We start from the raw sequence: 19,194 nt of genomic DNA, 5'->3' as shown, positions 1-19,194 counted from the left end.
AGGTTTGCATTTGATAAAAGTGCTCTCAGTACGTTGATATTCAACTGAAAGTAGATGAAGCCGTCAGACTTCGTGGTCCTCCCTCGTTGGGTTTTTGAATTCATCTGCGTCATTTCGAAGCTTTTCAAAATACGCCGTTCACTACAAACGCTTTATTGACACAGACAAAACGTTTTGGAACGCCTCGGATTTTTTTATTCACAGCACTCGAAAAATCGGGTCGGCGGAATAAAAAACAACACGAAATCAAAATTTTAATTTTATTTCACTTTTAAACAAAATCGGGTCGGCGGATCCGTAAACCAACTAATTAAAAAAAAAAGGCCTAACGACATGTAAAATACACAATTAATGCAAAATTTCTAAATTTCAAAATCACCTCTTCTGTAAATGCATTTTCATAACAATAAAAACATAACAATGTCAACAAAAAAACAACATTAAGCAATAATTCATCAACATTATCAAATTTATTTATACAGTTTATCAACAGGTGACTTATACGTAAAGAACACCACGTTTTATATCTTCCTATTTTCTTTTCCCAGTTGTTCTTTTCTTCTGTGACAATGGTTAGGTTATTTCCTCTTCTGGTTGTCGTCTCATGGCAAGTACATGAACAAAGTATTTAGGTGGAATAACTCCATCTTCATTTCCAGCACAAAGTATTACATTATTGGCTGACCGGAAAAACTTAAACCCATCTGCTAAGGCTGTCTCTAAATTTATTAATATCATTACTTCACAAGATTGTCTGATGCCACTGATGACTCCATTTTCTCCTAGTTCTCCTGTCGCGAAGTGGATATGGTTTCTACCCATTCTACTTAAACCTGTGTGTTTGATCTTCTCCCAAGAATGATAGTAGGTTCCATGGACAACCATAGAAACTTCCTTGGCATTTAATAATGGTTTTAATTCAAGATCCTCTACGTCAATACTATGTCCTTGGTTTGCTCTGATTTTCATTTTTCCAGTTTCCTTATCTGGCTCCATATGAAATCTCTTCTTGTCGTTTGTTTCCACAATTCGTTTTACATCTTCAAGGTCATAATCACATAGATTGCTTTGCCTTTTTAGAATTTCATCAGCATAAAGAAAATCTCCTGGCATCATTTTATATCCCTGTCTTTCTGCATCATGTCTTAAAATAAATGCTAGTGCCTTTGATAGCTTGATGTCTGACTTTTCTCTCCATGATCTTTTTTTGTCTCCTGTCTTCATTTTGTTGATAGTCTCTTATATTGTATCTTTGACCTTGCTGGTAACTATGGTTGTTGTCAGAGAAACTTTGGTATCGTTGACTTCTGTCTTGATTGTGAGAGTCATACCGTCTGTTGTTGTAAATATGATGCTTCGGATATCTCACTTGACCCTGAGAAATGTCCCATTTTTTATTAAATACCTGTCGTTTTTGATCTTTTCCTCTGTTGTAGTGTTGAGGTCTGTAATCTTGTTCACGTTGGTTTTTATTGTAGAAAACTTTTCCTTGGTCTTGTTGCGCATTCCATTCCATATTTTGATTATCAAGACCTTGTTGGTTTATATCAATTCCTTTGGGACCTTCAACTGTTTTACTTAGTACTTCATTTGACTGGTCTTTTAATGCAGCATCAGTTAAAGAACCAATAGTATACTGTGTGCAGTGTTTAGGTAGGCTTTTATCTGAACTTGGGTCCCTGGTATGATCCTCACCATTTTTGTCTTTTGGCCTCAATTTCTCTTGCCAGTCTGGACTAGAATCTCTCATATGATCATCATGGTTTTTGTCTTTAGGTCTTTCATCTCGGTGTTTTACATTTGGTTTCTGGTTGTTTAGAGTTTTATCTAAATCACTTCTTTGTGGTCTCTCTTCTTAATTGTGTTGTCTGTTTTCTTTTTGTCTATAATTGTCTCGGTTATTCTCCTGATTAACTTGTCTGTCATTACCTCTGTTGTACTGTCCACTATAATTGCCTTGGTTAATCAATTGATTGCATTGTCTACCACTGCCTCTGTTGTAATGTCTATTACCACCTCTGACTCTGCCTTTATCACTTTTTTGATAACTGTTCCCCTCTTCTTTCAAAGATCCACCTTTCTGGTGCGCATCCACCATTTGTCCACTGTGGTACTTCAACAGTCTGTTGCTTTCTCTTCTCTTTACTTCACATGGATACCAAATGTCTTTTATTTGAAATCCACTTTTTGTATTTAACGTGATGTCCAATTCATCAATAATATCACAACCAAGAAGCAAATCGTCATTCAAAGGTGCTACGTATACTGGCCAAGTAAAACGCAGTGGCCCTAAACTCATTTCTATCTCTGTCATACCAGTTGCTGACATCTTTTTCCCCTCTTCAGCTACTAACAATCCACGCGTTGCTGTCTTCAACTCAAGATGATATTCTTTTGCAAGGTTCCTATAAACCTTTTCACTGAGCACAGTGACCTCAGCACCTGTGTCAATTACCCCTTTTAACTCATAATCATTTATTCTAACAGACGTTTGAATAACTGCTGATTCAACTCTGTTAATACATACACTATTTTCTCCATCAACACTATCACCAGAAGATTCGTTGTCTTCAAAGTGTTTCTCTGGTTAAATTCCTGAAGTTAAAGCACTAGTTTTCTTATTCATATCATCTCTATACTGATTCACCCTGGACAAAACTGGTTTTTCAATATGTTCATTCTTGCTACATTGGTCTGATTTCTTACTGCTAATTTTAACATCACTGCTTGAAGGGCCTAAACCTTCAGTAGTTAGATGTTTCTCAGAAGAGTTTTTCTCTGAGGTTACAAATTTTCCTTTTAAACATTCAATTTCCTTCTTTGGAATAGATTGTTGTCTTTTCTCCATAATTTCTTCATTAATCTTTGGGGCTATGGCTTGGCCTACAGGCACAGCCCTTTCTAGTTTAAAGGATCGAAAGGTGTTTTGAGTGGTGCATATGCATCTCTTTGTTGGTTGTTTCCATAATGGCCATTTCTCTTTGAATCCCATTTATCTTGTTTTGATGGACAATTACGGCTATAATGACCAATACCATTGCAATTATAACACCTATTGTTATTACTCTCCGTTTTCTTTGCGTAATTGGACTGCTGGTAATTATTACTGTTAGTACTTGGCAAACTAGGCATTTTTTTATTTAAATTAGCCATTCCCTCAATAATAGAATTTTTGAGTTCTCTGCCAAACTGGTTAAGTCTTTCTTCAGTTACGTATTGTTTATGTTAATTGTTGAATGGTGTAACCTTCTGATATCGTTTTCTTCACACTGGCTATCAAACTGTACTTCTCGTATTGAAGATTTGCGGTTCTTACCACTCCTAGATCTACAGCTCTCATGCCACATGACCATATTCAAAGCTTCATCAATAGATTTTGGCTGCTTGCTTATAACATCATACGTCATATTTTCATCATTAAGACCATAAAGGAAATGTTGAACAGTCAATTCTTCGAATAGCTGAGTCCCTTTAATTTCTGGGTAAGCTTTACTTATCAGGTTTACAACTCTATAAGCAAATTCTTGTAGGCTTTCTTTGTTCTGCTTATTAAGATCTTGAAGCGCTGCTCTGTGTGTTGATGGTAAAATATTGTCACCGAACCTCTTCCTCAACTCAACAAACAAACTAAAAATATCTGTCTGTACTGCATGTGGGAGCCTTGAAGCAAAGTTTAAAGCTTCATTTTGCAAACATAATAACAGCTGTGTTGCTTGCTTCTGATTGTCCCAAGCGTAGCTTCTTGAAATGATCTGGAATGGACACCAAAATGATTCCCATTCAGTTTTGCCGTTATAAAAAGGAAGTCTATGTTGTGGTTCATTTGATGACATACGACTCATATTTGATACCTTGGAATATGCATTTTCTGGACAACGAGGTCTATTATATCTCGAGTACATATTATCAGCAGTTGCTCTTGGATATTCTGTTCTTCTAACTGGTTGTATAGATTCTGACGAACCATATGTCTGAGGTTCAGCATAATTAATGTTGGTATGTGTATAATCAGGCATATTTCTAAGTAATTCTGAATGTCTTGTGGAAGTCTCTGGGTACCCAATAAATCTTTCATGATGCGTACTATCAGAATTTTGAGATGACGACTGTCTATGATCAGGATAAGTATCAACATACTGATATCTTCCCACTTCAGAATAGTCCATTCTCTGCTGTTCATGTCTATTCATTTCACACATCTCCCTTTCAACAGAACTGTGAGTGCTTTGATGTTCTTTATTGCTTTGGCCATATGTTCTGTTCAATTCCCGTCGTTCAGAATGATCAGTACTCCAAGTACTTGGATTTTCCCTCATGTCCGAGTGATCAGTATTCCATGCACTTTGATATGCATCTCTGTTTTCTGAGTAACCAGTACTCCAAGTTCTTTGATATGTTTCTCTATTTTCAGGTGGAATAGTATTCTCTGTACTTTGATTGTTTGTTTGCCTATCGTCAGTATGTAAGGTACTTTGATGAGCCTCTCTGTTCATTTCCCATCTAGGAATTGTATCCCCTTGTCTCATTGTGTTTATTTCTTCTTCATTATAACTATCATTATGTCTTGGTATGGTACTTTCATCAGTGAAAATTGGTGTATTACCTCCAGAAACACGGGTCATTGTTTCAACTTCATTTGTTGCTGAATTTTGTGGTACGTTTTCTCGATTTTTATTCAATATGTGTGAATCCGATACTGAACCTAAACAACTTCTTGGTTCATATAAATTTCTAGTTCTTTGAACCGTAGGTAACTGACGTCTCACTTCTGAGCATCATATTCTTATTCAAATGTAAACTATTGCACGAACGTCGAAATTATATATCTAAACACGATACTTAAATCACGGTTTACTAACTATTATTCGTGACTGAAAAATTTCAAACCTACAACGGGTCAGTTGACAGGTTTGTCTCCATCCAAATAACAATTTTAAAAAAGTAAACCATTATAGGTCAATGCAGAGCTTTGGCTCACAACGAACAACACGCTATAAAGGGCCCCAAAATTACTAGTGTAAAACCATACAAACGGGAAAACCAACGGTCTAATCTAAATTAAAAAAAACGAGAAACGAGAAACACATATAAATTACATTAACAAACGACAACTACTGTACATCCGATTCCTGGCTTAGGACAGGTGCATAAACATTTGCAGTGGGATTAAAAGTTTTAATGGTACCAAACCTTTTCCCTTTTTCTGAAACAATAGCATAACATCACAACATAGAAAAACACATGATAAAATATCAATTGGCAGGCTTAACTCAATCAGAAAACGTAAATTAATACTTTATTAAAAAACGTAAATTAATACTTTATTAAAAAACGTAAATTAATACTTTATTAAAAAATGTAAATTAATACTTTATTAAAAAACGTAAATAAATACTTTATACATAAAAATTATGCTCCTTTACTAATGGAAAAATGCTGAATTTTTTGTTTCTGTTCTTTTACTGTAGTTTGCATCAACCAAATGTTATGAACCGCTATATAGATGACGTTCTTTCACTTAACAATTCAAAATTTGGTGACTATGTGGATCGCATCTATCCCATCGAATTGGAGATAAAGGATACTACAGATACAGTTAAGTCGGCTTCATATCTTGACTTACATCTAGAAATTGACAATGAGGGTCGGTTGAAGACAAAACTTTACGACAAAAGAGATGATTTCAGCTTTCCAATTGTGAAATTTCCATTTCTAAGTAGCAACATTCCAGCAGCACCTGCATACGGGGTATATATCTCCCAATTGATACGATATTCCCGTGCTTGCATTTCCTATCATGATTTTCTTGATAGAGGGTTACTGCTCACAAGGAAGCTATTAAACCAAGAGTTCCAAATGGTGAAGTTGAAATCATCCCTTCGTAAATTTTACGGACGCCATCACGAGTTGGTTGACCGTTATGGAATAACCGTTTCACTAATGATATCGGATATGTTCCTTACGTCGTAACTACAATCCCCTTCCCTTTCATGAATTTGACCAACCGAATTAGACTATTTACCGGATTTGTAATCACATAAGCAACACGACGGGTGCCGCATGTGGAGCAGGATCTGCTTACCCTTCCGGAGCACCTGAGATCACCCCTAGTTTTTGGTGGGGTTCGTGTTGTTTATTCTTTAGTTTTCTATGTTGTGTCATGTGTACTATTGTTTTTCTGTTTGTCTTTTTCATTTTTAGCCATGGCGTTGTCAGTTTGTTTTAGATTTACGAGTTTGACTGTCCCTTTGGTGTCTTTCGTCCCTCTTTTATTACCACTGGGTCGATGTCTCTGCTGGTGGACATTTTGTCCCCGAGGACATCATCCGCCCAGTAGCAAAACTACAATTGCATGAACTTACGAAAAACTAACAGGAAACTGGCTCGGACGTCGCCCAGTATAAAAAGGTCCGAAACAGACGTCACCATGGACACGGTGTCGTCTGATACGGCAGGTGTCCCCTCATCACCAGACATGACAAATAACCCAAACACGACTCATTCAGATCATCGTCCTAGTGACAACAGCAATATTACACATATACAGCCTTGTTCAGTTCTCCTTAAAGACATTTTGGTTTTTGATGACACAGTACAACACTGTCGCATTTCAAAATGTGAGACCAAAGGCTGCAAAACTTGTGCTATTTTAATTACAGATGCTGAATTCACTAGCAATTTGACCAAGAAGTCATATTTTACCAGAAGTTACGATGATCTGAATTGTAAATCGATAAATGTCGTCTACGGATTAGAGTGCAACCTTTGCGGCTTGGTATACGTCGGTGAAACGAAAGGAAGGCTAAACAAACGTATGTGCGGTCATAGATCAGACATTAACCTCAATGCTAACGACATTCTATACCAGCATTTCAATCAGCCCGATCATTCCATCGTTTCTATGACAGTTCGAATTATTGAAAAAATATACCATAGCTCGAACAATCCTAATCTTTCAACGACTCTCCGTAGACAAAAAGAAGACTACTGGATTAGACAATTGGGAACTGCAACACCGTATGGCTGCAATGACAAAATTGATGGTATAGGTATTCTATCTAGTCCTTCGTGTAACTCGGTGAATGTGATGAATATTTTCAACTCGACTCCTCGACGTAGACGTCAGGGATGGGGTAATTAAAAATGTAATGGTAATTAAGTGTAATGCATTACAATTTTCCATGTAATTGAATGTAATGTGTAATTGAGCATTTTTTGAATTACATGTAATGGTAATTTAATTAATTACATTGAAAAAAACATGTAATGCTCAATTACTTTTGAATTACATTCCAATTACAATGTACATGTACTGTTTTGGTGTTATAGTTAAGGATTAGTGTTTAATAATATGAATAATTATATATACTTTTGAAATATTAATATCAAAGCTTTTTTAATATATGAAGTCTATAATTTATTCTGAAGTTTTTATATCATTTATTTGACCTACAGATTTTTTTTAAATAGTCTTATAATTTGAAAAAATGTGATTAACATATATAAGGGTTGTTCAGTTTTTAAGAAAAATCTTTAACTAAATAGATTGAAGTAATAAACACCTTGTTAAACAAAAACAAAAAAATGTGTCACTGTGAAAATCTTTCTTAGACAGTTCATTTAGAATTTAAAACCACTGCATACAATCATTTTGTCAAATTAGTATACACAAAAGGATTATAGAAATAAAAATTAACAGCTGTAAAAACAAACAGCAATTAATCAGATTAAAATGTCCAGGGGCAATGCCACTATTACAGATATTTTATCTAATTAGCAAAATATTAGACATTATATACATTGTTTGTACTAAAAATTATTTTATTATTGTGACAAGCAGATTTTTTAATATTTTTAAAGTAAAATAAAAAAATATATATTTTCAATTCATTTAGAATTTCTTTATTTTTATTATGTTTAATATTATGTTTAATTCAAATGAGTTCATTTCTGATATGTCAAAATACCCCTTGATGTATTGGCAAGTTAAAGGAACAAGTTCCCTTTCCTATCCATATAATGATCTTCTAATCATAAAACTTCCATGTCCTGATCGAGCAATATTTTGCACAACATAAGCTCCTGTCGAAAGACTATTTACAATTGCTGTTTTCAGCCCAGAAGATTCAGACTAATTGATAAAACATTAAAATAACAATATGATTATCAAATGCAACGCTTAAGCTATGCCTACATGAATATTTTACACATGCATTAATATATAAACATGTAAAATATTGTTAAAAAATATCATAATGAAATGTAATGTGTAATTTAATTAATTACTTTAGTAAAGTAATTGTAATTTAATTAATTACATTTCAAAAACTGTGTAATGTGTAATTAGTGTAATTGACCATTTTTGCAATGTAATGTGTAATTTAATTAATTACATTCCAATGTAATTGACCCCAAGTCTGGTAGACGTAGTCATGGCCATCGTCATTATACATCACCCTCTCTGCATGATGTCTCTATTAATGACTTGCTGCCATGCATACAAAAACCGTTAGGTATTCATCACATTCGCACGAAACTTTATTCATTACCCCTTTCAAAACTTCATTCTCTGTTCAATTTATGTTTGGAATCCACTGTAACAAACCCTCATTCAAACCAATATAAACTACAAGCTATAATTTCGGATATTGCTAGTCACAGACTTTTCAAGCCAGTTCGCATTGGAAAAGATGAAAAAGAGAAAAGATCTTTTCTAAATCTTTCCTTTGCCAACAAAGGTCTCGATGGCGTCAACCTAGGCAATATCCTTCATCATAAATTAGTTCAATCGAAAATACCTCCTTATTTCAAAGACCAGTCTGTACCAATAATTTCTTATACCTATACCAAACCTATTGCAACTAAAATTTTCAATTACAAACGCGTTTTGCAGGATCTCGATATTGACGACTTCAAGTCTAAACCTCATGATTGCACTTGTGCTAGTTCCCAATTCACATATAATCCTGCTGGCCACGTTATTACCGGTGACCTTAACATTGTTAATAAGACTTCTCTACGAAACGTGTTATCGAAAGGTCCGAAATATCGTGAGCCTAAATCCATCAATTGGAAACACAACTTTAAAATTTTGATGGATTCAGTCGAGGATTATGCCAGGCAATGGGCTAAGCGCGAGAAGGAAGACGTAGACACTCTATCCGAATGGATTAAGGCAGTGAGGTCGTTAATACAAATCAGAATTAAGAAACTGAATGGGTCCATCAATGCCCATGCTACGTCAATCTTCAGAGATCCAAATGTTGCTAAACACCTATCTGACCTCCATGATGAATATGTTGTTGTCCCCGCAGACAAAGCCCCAAATAACATCGTTTTTATCTGTAAAAGTCATTACATTAATTGCTTGATAAACGAATTAGGTATAGACAATTCACTTGGAAACCCAACATATACCCTCACGACACTTACCAAAGAGGAAATCCTGGATAATCATAGGTCTGTTCTTTGTTCCTTTGGTATTTCAACCAAAGATGAAGAACTGGATACCTAAACTACATAAGTGTCCTTACAAACAACGGTATATTGCTGGGTCTTCCAAGTCTTCCAAGTGCTCCACGAAACCCCTTTCTAAATTATTAACATCCATTTTATCAGCAATCAAAGATGGGCTTCAAAGTTATTGTGAAACTGCCTATTCTAGAGGTGGCGTGAATCAGATGTGGATACTTAAAAATTCCAAAGATCTTTTAGAGTACATACAATCTAACTCTCTTTCATCTTGTAACAGTATTAAAACATTTGACTTTTCTACTCTTTACACAAGTATTCCACATTCCAAACTAAAAGACAAATTAAAAGAGTTGGTATTACTTTGCTTCATAAAAAAGAATGGCCAACGTAGATACAAGTATCTTGTCTTAGGGAGGGATAAATCATACTTTGTAAAGAACCATTCTGATTCAAACAAAAAATTCTCTGAAACCGATATTATCAAGATGCTTGATTTCTTGATTGACAACGTATTTGTTACGTTCGGAGGACGTGTTTTTCAACAGACTGTCGGCATCCCAATGGGAACAAACTGTGCCCCTCTACTTGCTGACTTGTTTCTTTATTATTATGAGGCTGACTTCATGCAGGAACTTCTCAGGAAGAAAGATAAGAAGTTAGCAATATCCTTTAACTCTACTTTCCGCTATATAGATGACGTTCTTTCACTTAACAATTCAAAATTTGGTGACTATGTGGATCGCATCTATCCCATCGAATTGGAGATAAAGGATACTACAGATACAGTTAAGTCGGCTTCATATCTTGACTTACATCTAGAAATTGACAATGAGGGTCGGTTGAAGACAAAACTTTACGACAAAAGAGATGATTTCAGCTTTCCAATTGTGAACTTTCCATTTCTAAGTAGCAACATTCCAGCAGCACCTGCATACGGGGTATATATCTCCCAATTGATACGATATTCCCGTGCTTGCATTTCCTATCATGATTTTCTTGATAGAGGGTTACTGCTCACAAGGAAGCTATTAAACCAAGAGTTCCAAATGGTGAAGTTGAAATCATCCCTTCGTAAATTTTACGGACGCCATCACGAGTTGGTTGACCGTTATGGAATAACCGTTTCACAAATGATATCGGATATGTTCCTTACGTCGTAACTACAATCCCCTTCCCTTTCATGAATTTGACCTACCGAATGAGACTATTTACCAGATTTGTTTATTCTTTAGTTTTCTATGTTGTGTCATGTGTACTATTGTTTTTCTGTTTGTCTTTTTCATTTTTAGCCATGGCGTTGTCAGTTTGTTTTAGATTTACGAGTTTGACTGTCCCTTTGGTGTCTTTCGTCCCTCTTTTATGAAACTAATACAAAATGCTTATTACCACAAAAAAAACAATATCAGATTGAAATTTGGTGATGTCACGTTTACCATTTTAGAGTAATGCTGCTTTATGAATGGAAAGATTGCTGAATTTTTTCGTTTCCCTTTTCAAATGTTATGAAACTTGTACTAATGCTTATTACCTTAAAATTAAGATCAGGTATGAAGTTAGAAGGCGTCATGTTTGTTGTTTTTGAGTTGTCTCCCTTTATAATATTATATCATCTGTGTCCCATTATATAATGGTTTAATTTTACAAAGATAAAATTAAAAAAAGATTTTTTTTTATATTCTTTTATGTTTTTTTGCAAAACTATAGAAAATATAGAGAATCTTTAAACAGATAAATGGTCAGATAAGATGAGTTTAAAATAAAGAGATTTTTGTCATGAATTCTGTACCAGTCCACAATGTTTGAGAGTGCCCACTGTTGAAGATTCATGGCTTTTTTTGTGTAAAAGTTATGGAGATAAATAAATGTTAAACATGTAAAAAAATTAAAATTCCAATAAATATTAGGCTGCTGTTCAATTCTTTCTTTTTTTAATTGAGAAGCAATATTGTCAATAGCATGCTTTTCTTAGTTACGATAAAGATTGTTGACATTAATGACGAAAAAATCTGCTCTAGTTGAGAGTATATATTTATGTTTTAGGCAAACGGCAAGTACAGACAGAAGGGACGTGATTATGTTGTAGAAGATGGGGACATTATCTTGTTTAAATTCAATGCTGGAGCAGGATTAAAGGACAAAAAGAAATAAAGTTATTCACAAACAGAAAGAATTTTATTCACAAACATAAATAAATTATTAAAATTCTAGTCTTGATTTATAATTCATTTTGTTGGGATTAGATTAGGCCAAAATAACCCTGACTATTTGAATGCAAAGTTGTCATAAAATGATAAAAGCACATTTGAACTGCAAATGCTGGCAGTGGTTTTCTTGAGTCCAGAAAGTTTTGAAGGGCCAAGTGAGCTTTTTTCATCACTTGGCATCCGATGTCGTTGTTAATGTTTTCAATATATATTAGTAGACTAAAAAATTATGTAAACTATAATGTGCAGTATAAAAGTTAAATGTTGCTAATCAGTAATGTAAATATCTCAAGTCCACAGTGTAGATACTATTCTGTACGCTATCCGGAAGTCGCGATTTTCGAAGCGAAAACTTTTTGGATCACATTTTGAATTTGATGGATATACTGAATTAAACGTAGATCATCTGTACCTTGCTTAATGATAAATTCAGCTGACAACGATATTTTGAAATGGTTTAGAATTTAATTCAGCACATTCATTATTTGTATCATTGTCTTAATCAAGAGATTTTCAAGTGCATCATCAAGGAAAATCAGTAGGTGAACATAAAAACAATCTTTTTACCTTCTTTGTGTTCAAATAAACGTAAAAAAAGAGACTTAATTAACTAAATGAAGTATATTTCAAGTCGTGGTAAAAGTTTCAACCAGATCTTTGAAGCAAGAAATAAGAAAATTAAACTTGTTTGAATTTCTCACTGTACGATCAGTCTTGCTTGTATATTTTGAAACTGTATGATCAGTCTTTACTTCACTGTATTCTAGTGGTGATTTCAAAGTTATTTACGATACATTAAAAGGTGGCATTTTTGTAAATAACACAAATATATTTTAATAAATTCACATCCTGAAAAATTATGAAACATGTTTAAGCTTGATAGGGTGTACTCGACTTACTACATTAAGTACAAGGATGTTTAAATGTTGCTAAAATAAGGAGAAGGTTTGTTGTATATATAAGTTTCAGAAATGTTATCTGTTATACTTAAAATTTTACAAAACACAGATTTAAGTGTTATATAAAAATTCATGTATTTACACACATTTGAGGCTGTACTGTAGCCTATAATAGATTCCTTCACAGTTCCTTCACTTTGTTTTGGATGTAGACCTATCTCTTTGACACTCAATTGTACACCACTTTGTAAAGCGGGGGTTTATAATGATAAGAAAGTCTGCTAAATCCGTTCGTCCATTGGACCAGTACAATCAGTTTTACTGGTTTTGTAAGCGCATCTCCTCATAAACCACTTAATATACTTTGGGGGTTCCTGTCATTTTTAAATGGAGAGGGGGTCCAATCCAGGAGAAAAGGGGATTCCATATATATGTTCCCAAACAAATGCACTGATAGTTTTAAAATGTTTCAAACCGCCAGATCCCCCTTTTTTTGGGATCCGTAACTGATATATCATTAATTCATCTTTCTCTGGTTTCTTTAATATCATAAATGATAATGACTGTATTGTGCACCGTCTATTTCAAATTTAAGTAAAAATCTTTTATGGGGTTTCCTTATATAAGATACTTAGGTATTTCCAACACCTCCTTAACCAAATATTAAAGTTTTCTGAAATTGCTCCATTTCTAATCAATTAATGCATTATGGACCTTCTATTTCGAATTTTTGGTAAAAATATTTTTGATGTTTCTATATCTAAAATACGGACTTTGCCATAGCCTTATATTGGTCGTATCTATTTTATATCCGCATTTTTCTTCAGACACGTGTCATAACTTAATGAATCTTTTTCAGATTCTTTATCATTTTTTAATACGACCGCAAATTTTGAAAAAAATTTCGTCGTATATTGCTATCACGTTGGCGTCGTCGTCGTCGTCGTCCGAATACTTTTAGTTTTCGCACTCTAACTTTAGTAAAAGTGAATAGAAATCTATGAAATTTTAACACAAGGTTTATGACCATAAAAGGAAGGCTGGTATTGATTTTGGGAGTTTTGGTCCCAACATTTTAGGAATTAAGGGCCAAAAAGGTCCCAAATAAGCATTTTCTTGGTTTTCGCACCATAACTTTAGTTTAAGTTAATAGAAATCTAAGAAATTTGGACACAAGGTTTATGACCACAAAAGAAAGGTTGGGATTGATTTTGGGAGTTTTGGTTTCAACAGTTTAGGAATTAGGGGCCAAAAAAGGGCCCAAATAAGCATTATTCTTGGTTTTCGCACAATAACTTTGGTTTAAGTAAAAAGAAATCAATGAAATTTAAGCACAATGTTTATGACCACAAAAGGAAGGTTTGTATTGATTTCGGGAGTTTAGGTCCCAACAGTTTAGGAATAAGGGGCCAACAGTTTAGGAATTAGGGGCCAAAAAAGGGCCCAAATAAGCATTATTCTTGGTTTTCGCACAATAACTTTGGTTTAAGTAAAAAGAAATCAATGAAATTTAAACACAATGTTTATGACCACAAAAGGAAGGTTTGTATTGATTTTGGGAGTTTAGGTCCCAACAGTTTAGGAATAAGGGGCCAAAAAGGGACCCAAATAAGCATTTTTCTTGGTTTTTGCACCATAGCGTTAGTATAAGGAAATAGAAATCTATGAAATTTAAACACAAGGTTTATGACTATAAAAGGAAGGTTGGTATTGATTTTGGGAATTTTGGTCCCAACAGTTAAGGAAAAAGGGGCCCAAAGGGTCCAAAATTAAACTTTGCTTGATTTCATCAAAATTGAATAATTGGGGTTCTTTAATATGCCGAAATTAACTGTGTATGTAGATTCTTAATTTTTGGTCCCGTTTTCAAATTGGTCTACATTAAGGTCCAAAGGGTCCAAAATTAAACTTAGTTTGATTTTAACAAAAATTGAAACCTTGGGGTTCTTTGATATGCTGAATCTAAATATGTACTTAGATTTTTGATTATTGGCCCAGTTTTCAAGTTGGCCTAAATCGAGGTCCAAAATTAAACATTGTTTGATTTCATCAAAAATTGAATAATTGGGGTTCTTTGATATGCCAAATCTAACTGTGTATATAGATTCTTAATTTTTGGTCCAGTTTTAAAATTGGTCTAAATTAAAGTGCAAAGGGTCCAAAATTAAACTAAGTTTGATTTTAACAGAAATTAAATTCTTGGGCCTCTTTGATATGCTGAATCTAAACATGTACTTAGATTTTTGATTCTGGGCCCAGTTTTCAAGTTGGTCCAAATCAGGATCTAAAATTATTATATTAAGTATTGTGCAATAGCAAGTCTTTTCAATTGCACAGTATTGTGCAATGGCAAGAAATATCTAATTTCACAATATTGTGAAATAGCAATTTTTTTTTTAATTAAGAGTTATCTTTCTTTGTCCAGTATAGTAAGCAAGAAATATCTGCAAGAATTTTTTTTAATTGAAGTTATCTTTCTTTGTCCAGAATCAACTTAAATCTTTGTTATATACAATATACAATGTATATTCACTTTTTACTACCAACTGATAAATTTAAATAATCTTTACCATTCAGTGATAACAAGCAGTTTTTTTACATCTGAATATTTTATGATGTATTGATTGTTGCAAATTCCATTAGAATATTTTAAGTGAAAATTAGTTTTGGAATAAGGGAAAGGGGGATGTGATTAAAAAATTGGGTTCAATTTTTCTCATTTGAAATTTCATAAATAAAAAGAAAATTTCTTCAAACATTTTTTTGAGAAGATTAATATTCAACAGCATAGTGAATTGCTCTAAGAGAAAACAAAAATTTTAAGTTCATTTGAATACATTCATTCTGTGTCAGAAACCTATGCTGTGTCAACTATTTAATCACAATCCAAATTTAGAGCGGAATCCAGCTTGAATGTTGTGTCCATACTTGCCCCAACCGTTCAGGGTTCAACCTCTGCGGTTGTATAAAGCTACGCCCTGCGGAGCATCTGGTTTTAAATTCAATTGTGAATCTCTTACTTTGATTTATCGAAAAATCACTGTTTTCTCTTTCCGTGAAGCTTTTCCACTACCTTATTGGGTGGTACCCATTTACTATACGCAACTCTCCTAAACTTACTATATATCAAAAAAACTTTTTAGATTCTTTATTAAATAATGCCACTGTACACCTATTTATTAGTTTTTGAAGGTTTATTTTATAATACCTCAAGTTTTTAAACAAATCACTGCATGTTGTATTAAGTTGTAAATATTTCAATTTACATGTATAATCTCAAAAAAGATGTGATATGATTGCCAATGATACAACAAATTTGATTGCCAATGATACAACAAATTTGATTGCCAATGATACAACAAATATGATTGCCAATGATACAACAAATTTGATTGCCAATGATACAACAAATATGATTGCCAATGATACAACAAATATGATTGCCAATGATACAACAAATTTGATAACAATAATACAATAAATTTGATTGCCAATGATACAACAAATATGATTGCCAATGATACAACAAATATGATTGCCAATGATACAACAAATTTGATAACAATAATACAATAAATTTGATTGCCAATGATACAACAAATATGATTGCCAATGATACAACAAATTTGATTGCCAATGATACAACAAATATGATTGCCAATGATACAACAAATTTGATAACAAATATGATTGCCAATGATACAACAAATTTGATAACAATAATACAATAAATTTGATTGCCAATGATACAACAAATTTGATTGCCAATGATACAACAAATATGATTGCCAATGATACAACAAATTTGATTGCCAATGATACAACAAATATGATTGCCAATGATACAACAAATTTGATTGCCAATGATACAACAAATTTGATTGCCAATGATACAACAAATTCGATTGCCAATGATACAACTTTCCCTCGACCATATGTCGTAAATATAAGCAATTATAGATCACTGTTCAGCCTTCAACGTGGAGCCTTGACTTGCACTGCAAAGTTTGCCTCAAATGGTGTAAATAATCTTTAAAAATGTAATAGCTTAACAGAAAACTGCAATGATACACTATTACAAACTCCATAAGTGAATCATGTATTGCTTTTTAGGCATTTGATTTTAAATAAGATTGACAAATACAATTATTTTGCCGTCTACAAAAATCATCAGAAATATAATTGTATAGTCTGATGAAAGAAGTTTAAGAAATAATTCATGGAAGCCAGTTAATTTTATCCCTCGCTAACGCTCAGGATAAAATTCGAATATCACGGCCCAGGCCATGTGTAAATTTCCAATAATCAATGGCTTCTATGAATTATTTCGATTCTAATAGGACAAATACTATCATTAAAAAACTGAAGTGAGGGTGGGTAAAGCTGTGTGTGTAGCTGTTCTTTTTTACCCCCTGTTAGGGGACGACCATTTGATATTCTGGGGGGGGGGGGGGATTTGTTTTTTATCAGTTATTTATTTTTGTAAACTGAGAGGACAGATTATTCATTTTCTGCACTATTGAAGCAAGATTCTTCATTTTTATTAAAGCAAGGGACGGATGATTATTCATTTTCACAACTATATTTTCAGTATGATATTCGAAAACATACAATTTTAAAAATATTTGTTAATTATGAATAATACATGTATCATGTGTATAGTCAAGTTATTGTGTACCATTTAATCAAAATTAATCATTATCCCCTGCAGAAATTTTAAGATTCAAGATTTTATTCATAACCTCAGACACATACTTGTGTACAAGAGGACAATATAAACAAAACATATTAAGAAAATACATAGCGAGACAAGAGAAACAAAACACATTGTCAAATACATAGTATATTATAAAAGACAATTAGTATAATTAGATTAAGTATTTTATACTTTCCTTCATGAAATGAATCATTTATATATCCCACCAATATACATGTAATGCATACATACATAGTATTAAAGTTTGGTTTTACCTAGCCTCTTTCAAAAGTATAGTCAAACATATTTAGCCGAGCGAAGCGAGGCAAATTTTTTTTTGGAAGGCCAAGGGTGTTGTAACCGCTGAAAGCCCAAGAAGCTATAGACCTGCTGAGTTATTTATTTTCAATACAATGCAAGTCAGGTAATTTATTTTCAAACTACCAAAGAACAAACCATTTATTTTTGTGATTATCAAGGCTGAGTTATTTATTTTCAAAATCCTCCTGCCCCCCACCCACCCCCAGAATAGCAAATGGTGATCCCCTTAGATAAAGCTCAAACATTCTAATAAATCCGTTGCTTGCATTTATTTTTCCTTGAACAACTGCTAAAATAAAAATATGTTTCATTCTCAAAACCAACAATTGACATTATGATTAACATATTTTCTCATAAGCTACCGTCAAATCCAAAGTTGACATTTCGTTACTAAGAAGCCGCCATGTTGACTTGCTGAAATCAGTAAATATGCGAATAATGCAATGGAATAGAAAATCTAACAAAACCTACCTTGATAATCAATTTTAATACAATAGTAAACTACATTTCAATGGTTCACGTAACAGAAAACTTTCAACTCTAGCGTTTTCATTTGTATGACGTCATGTTTTGAAATGTCTTAAATGCGCCAAAAACATTTATAGACTTTCTCGAAATTTTATTTTAATTTTAATTTGTTGGTTTCTACGAGGTCTTGTGCATTACTTCTTTTTATTATGCATCCCAATAAGAATAAAACTGATTTTGTCTTTTTTTAATTGAAATTTTTAAAACAATAAGATCGGCAAAAGGTACATACCCGTAGCCAGGGGGGTTCGGATTAACCCCCCCCCCCCTTGAAAACAAATAAGCACTGTTAAGGTCAATGTTCTGGTCGAATTGTGACTGTTAAAGTCGAGTTTGTGAGTCCAACGAACCCCCCTTTGGAAAGTCCTGGCTACGGGCCTGAGGTATCAATCATACATGTGGATTTACATGGGAAGTATATTGTAACAGCCATTATTGTGTACACCATGGAGTCTGCGCTAAGTAATAGATATATCGAGAAATTTATCACAGTGTTGTTTACAAAGCAAAAAAAGCACGTCATATTAGAATACACGTTATAGTTCCCTAGACAGTTCATAATATAACATAGACACGTATATACTTTCAAATTGTCGTTGTATTTTTTCCTTCAAAATCATGGCTGATCATACAGTCAAAAAGTCTGAAATCGCTTCTGTATACAGTCAGTTGTATTTTGGGATCCTCAAGGAAAACATATTTTTTGATAGGAAATACGAATATTCTACTTAAATACAAAAAGAATATCGAAACAGTATATATTTAACTGTAAACTGATGCAAATATTTGCAATAAAAGATTATTTGCCAGAGCAAAATTGTCCATCGATTTCACTTTTTTCTATCAAAGTGGTGTGATGCACACGTATATTTTATATTCTCAGTAATGCATGTTTTTGTTACAGTCAGGAACCTTCAAATAACAAAAACGTTATTAGCATTTTACATCGGTCAGGACATTAGTCACGGGAGTACGTAGTTGGTCAGGTCAAGTTTTCTAACTCTTGAAAATATTTGTTTTCTTATTTTTTCTTATATTTTTGTATCAAATGTATTAATCTTCCTTGGTATCG

At 33.3% G+C, this 19,194-nt stretch overlaps 1 protein-coding gene across 3 annotated transcripts in view; it reads left to right on the top strand.

The window, feature by feature from the left end:
• LOC134693953 (obg-like ATPase 1) overlaps positions 1 to 11,681 on the top strand; it is a 51,285-nt gene extending 39,604 nt beyond the window's left edge. For all 3 annotated transcript variants that reach the window (XM_063554931.1, XM_063554930.1, XM_063554932.1), the window contains exon 12: positions 11,515 to 11,681. In XM_063554931.1, the coding sequence (XP_063411001.1) occupies positions 11,515 to 11,622 (108 nt within the window). In that variant the 3' untranslated portion in view covers positions 11,623 to 11,681. The remainder of the gene's footprint in view (positions 1 to 11,514) is intronic.
• Positions 11,682 to 19,194: the final 7,513 nt, after the last annotated feature.

Source organism: Mytilus trossulus, chromosome 13, assembly GCF_036588685.1.
Source record: "Mytilus trossulus isolate FHL-02 chromosome 13, PNRI_Mtr1.1.1.hap1, whole genome shotgun sequence".
Lineage (NCBI taxonomy): Eukaryota > Metazoa > Mollusca > Bivalvia > Mytilida > Mytilidae > Mytilus > Mytilus trossulus.
The sequence above is the reverse complement of the archived record's forward strand: the minus strand, read 5'-3'. Positions and strand labels throughout refer to the sequence as shown.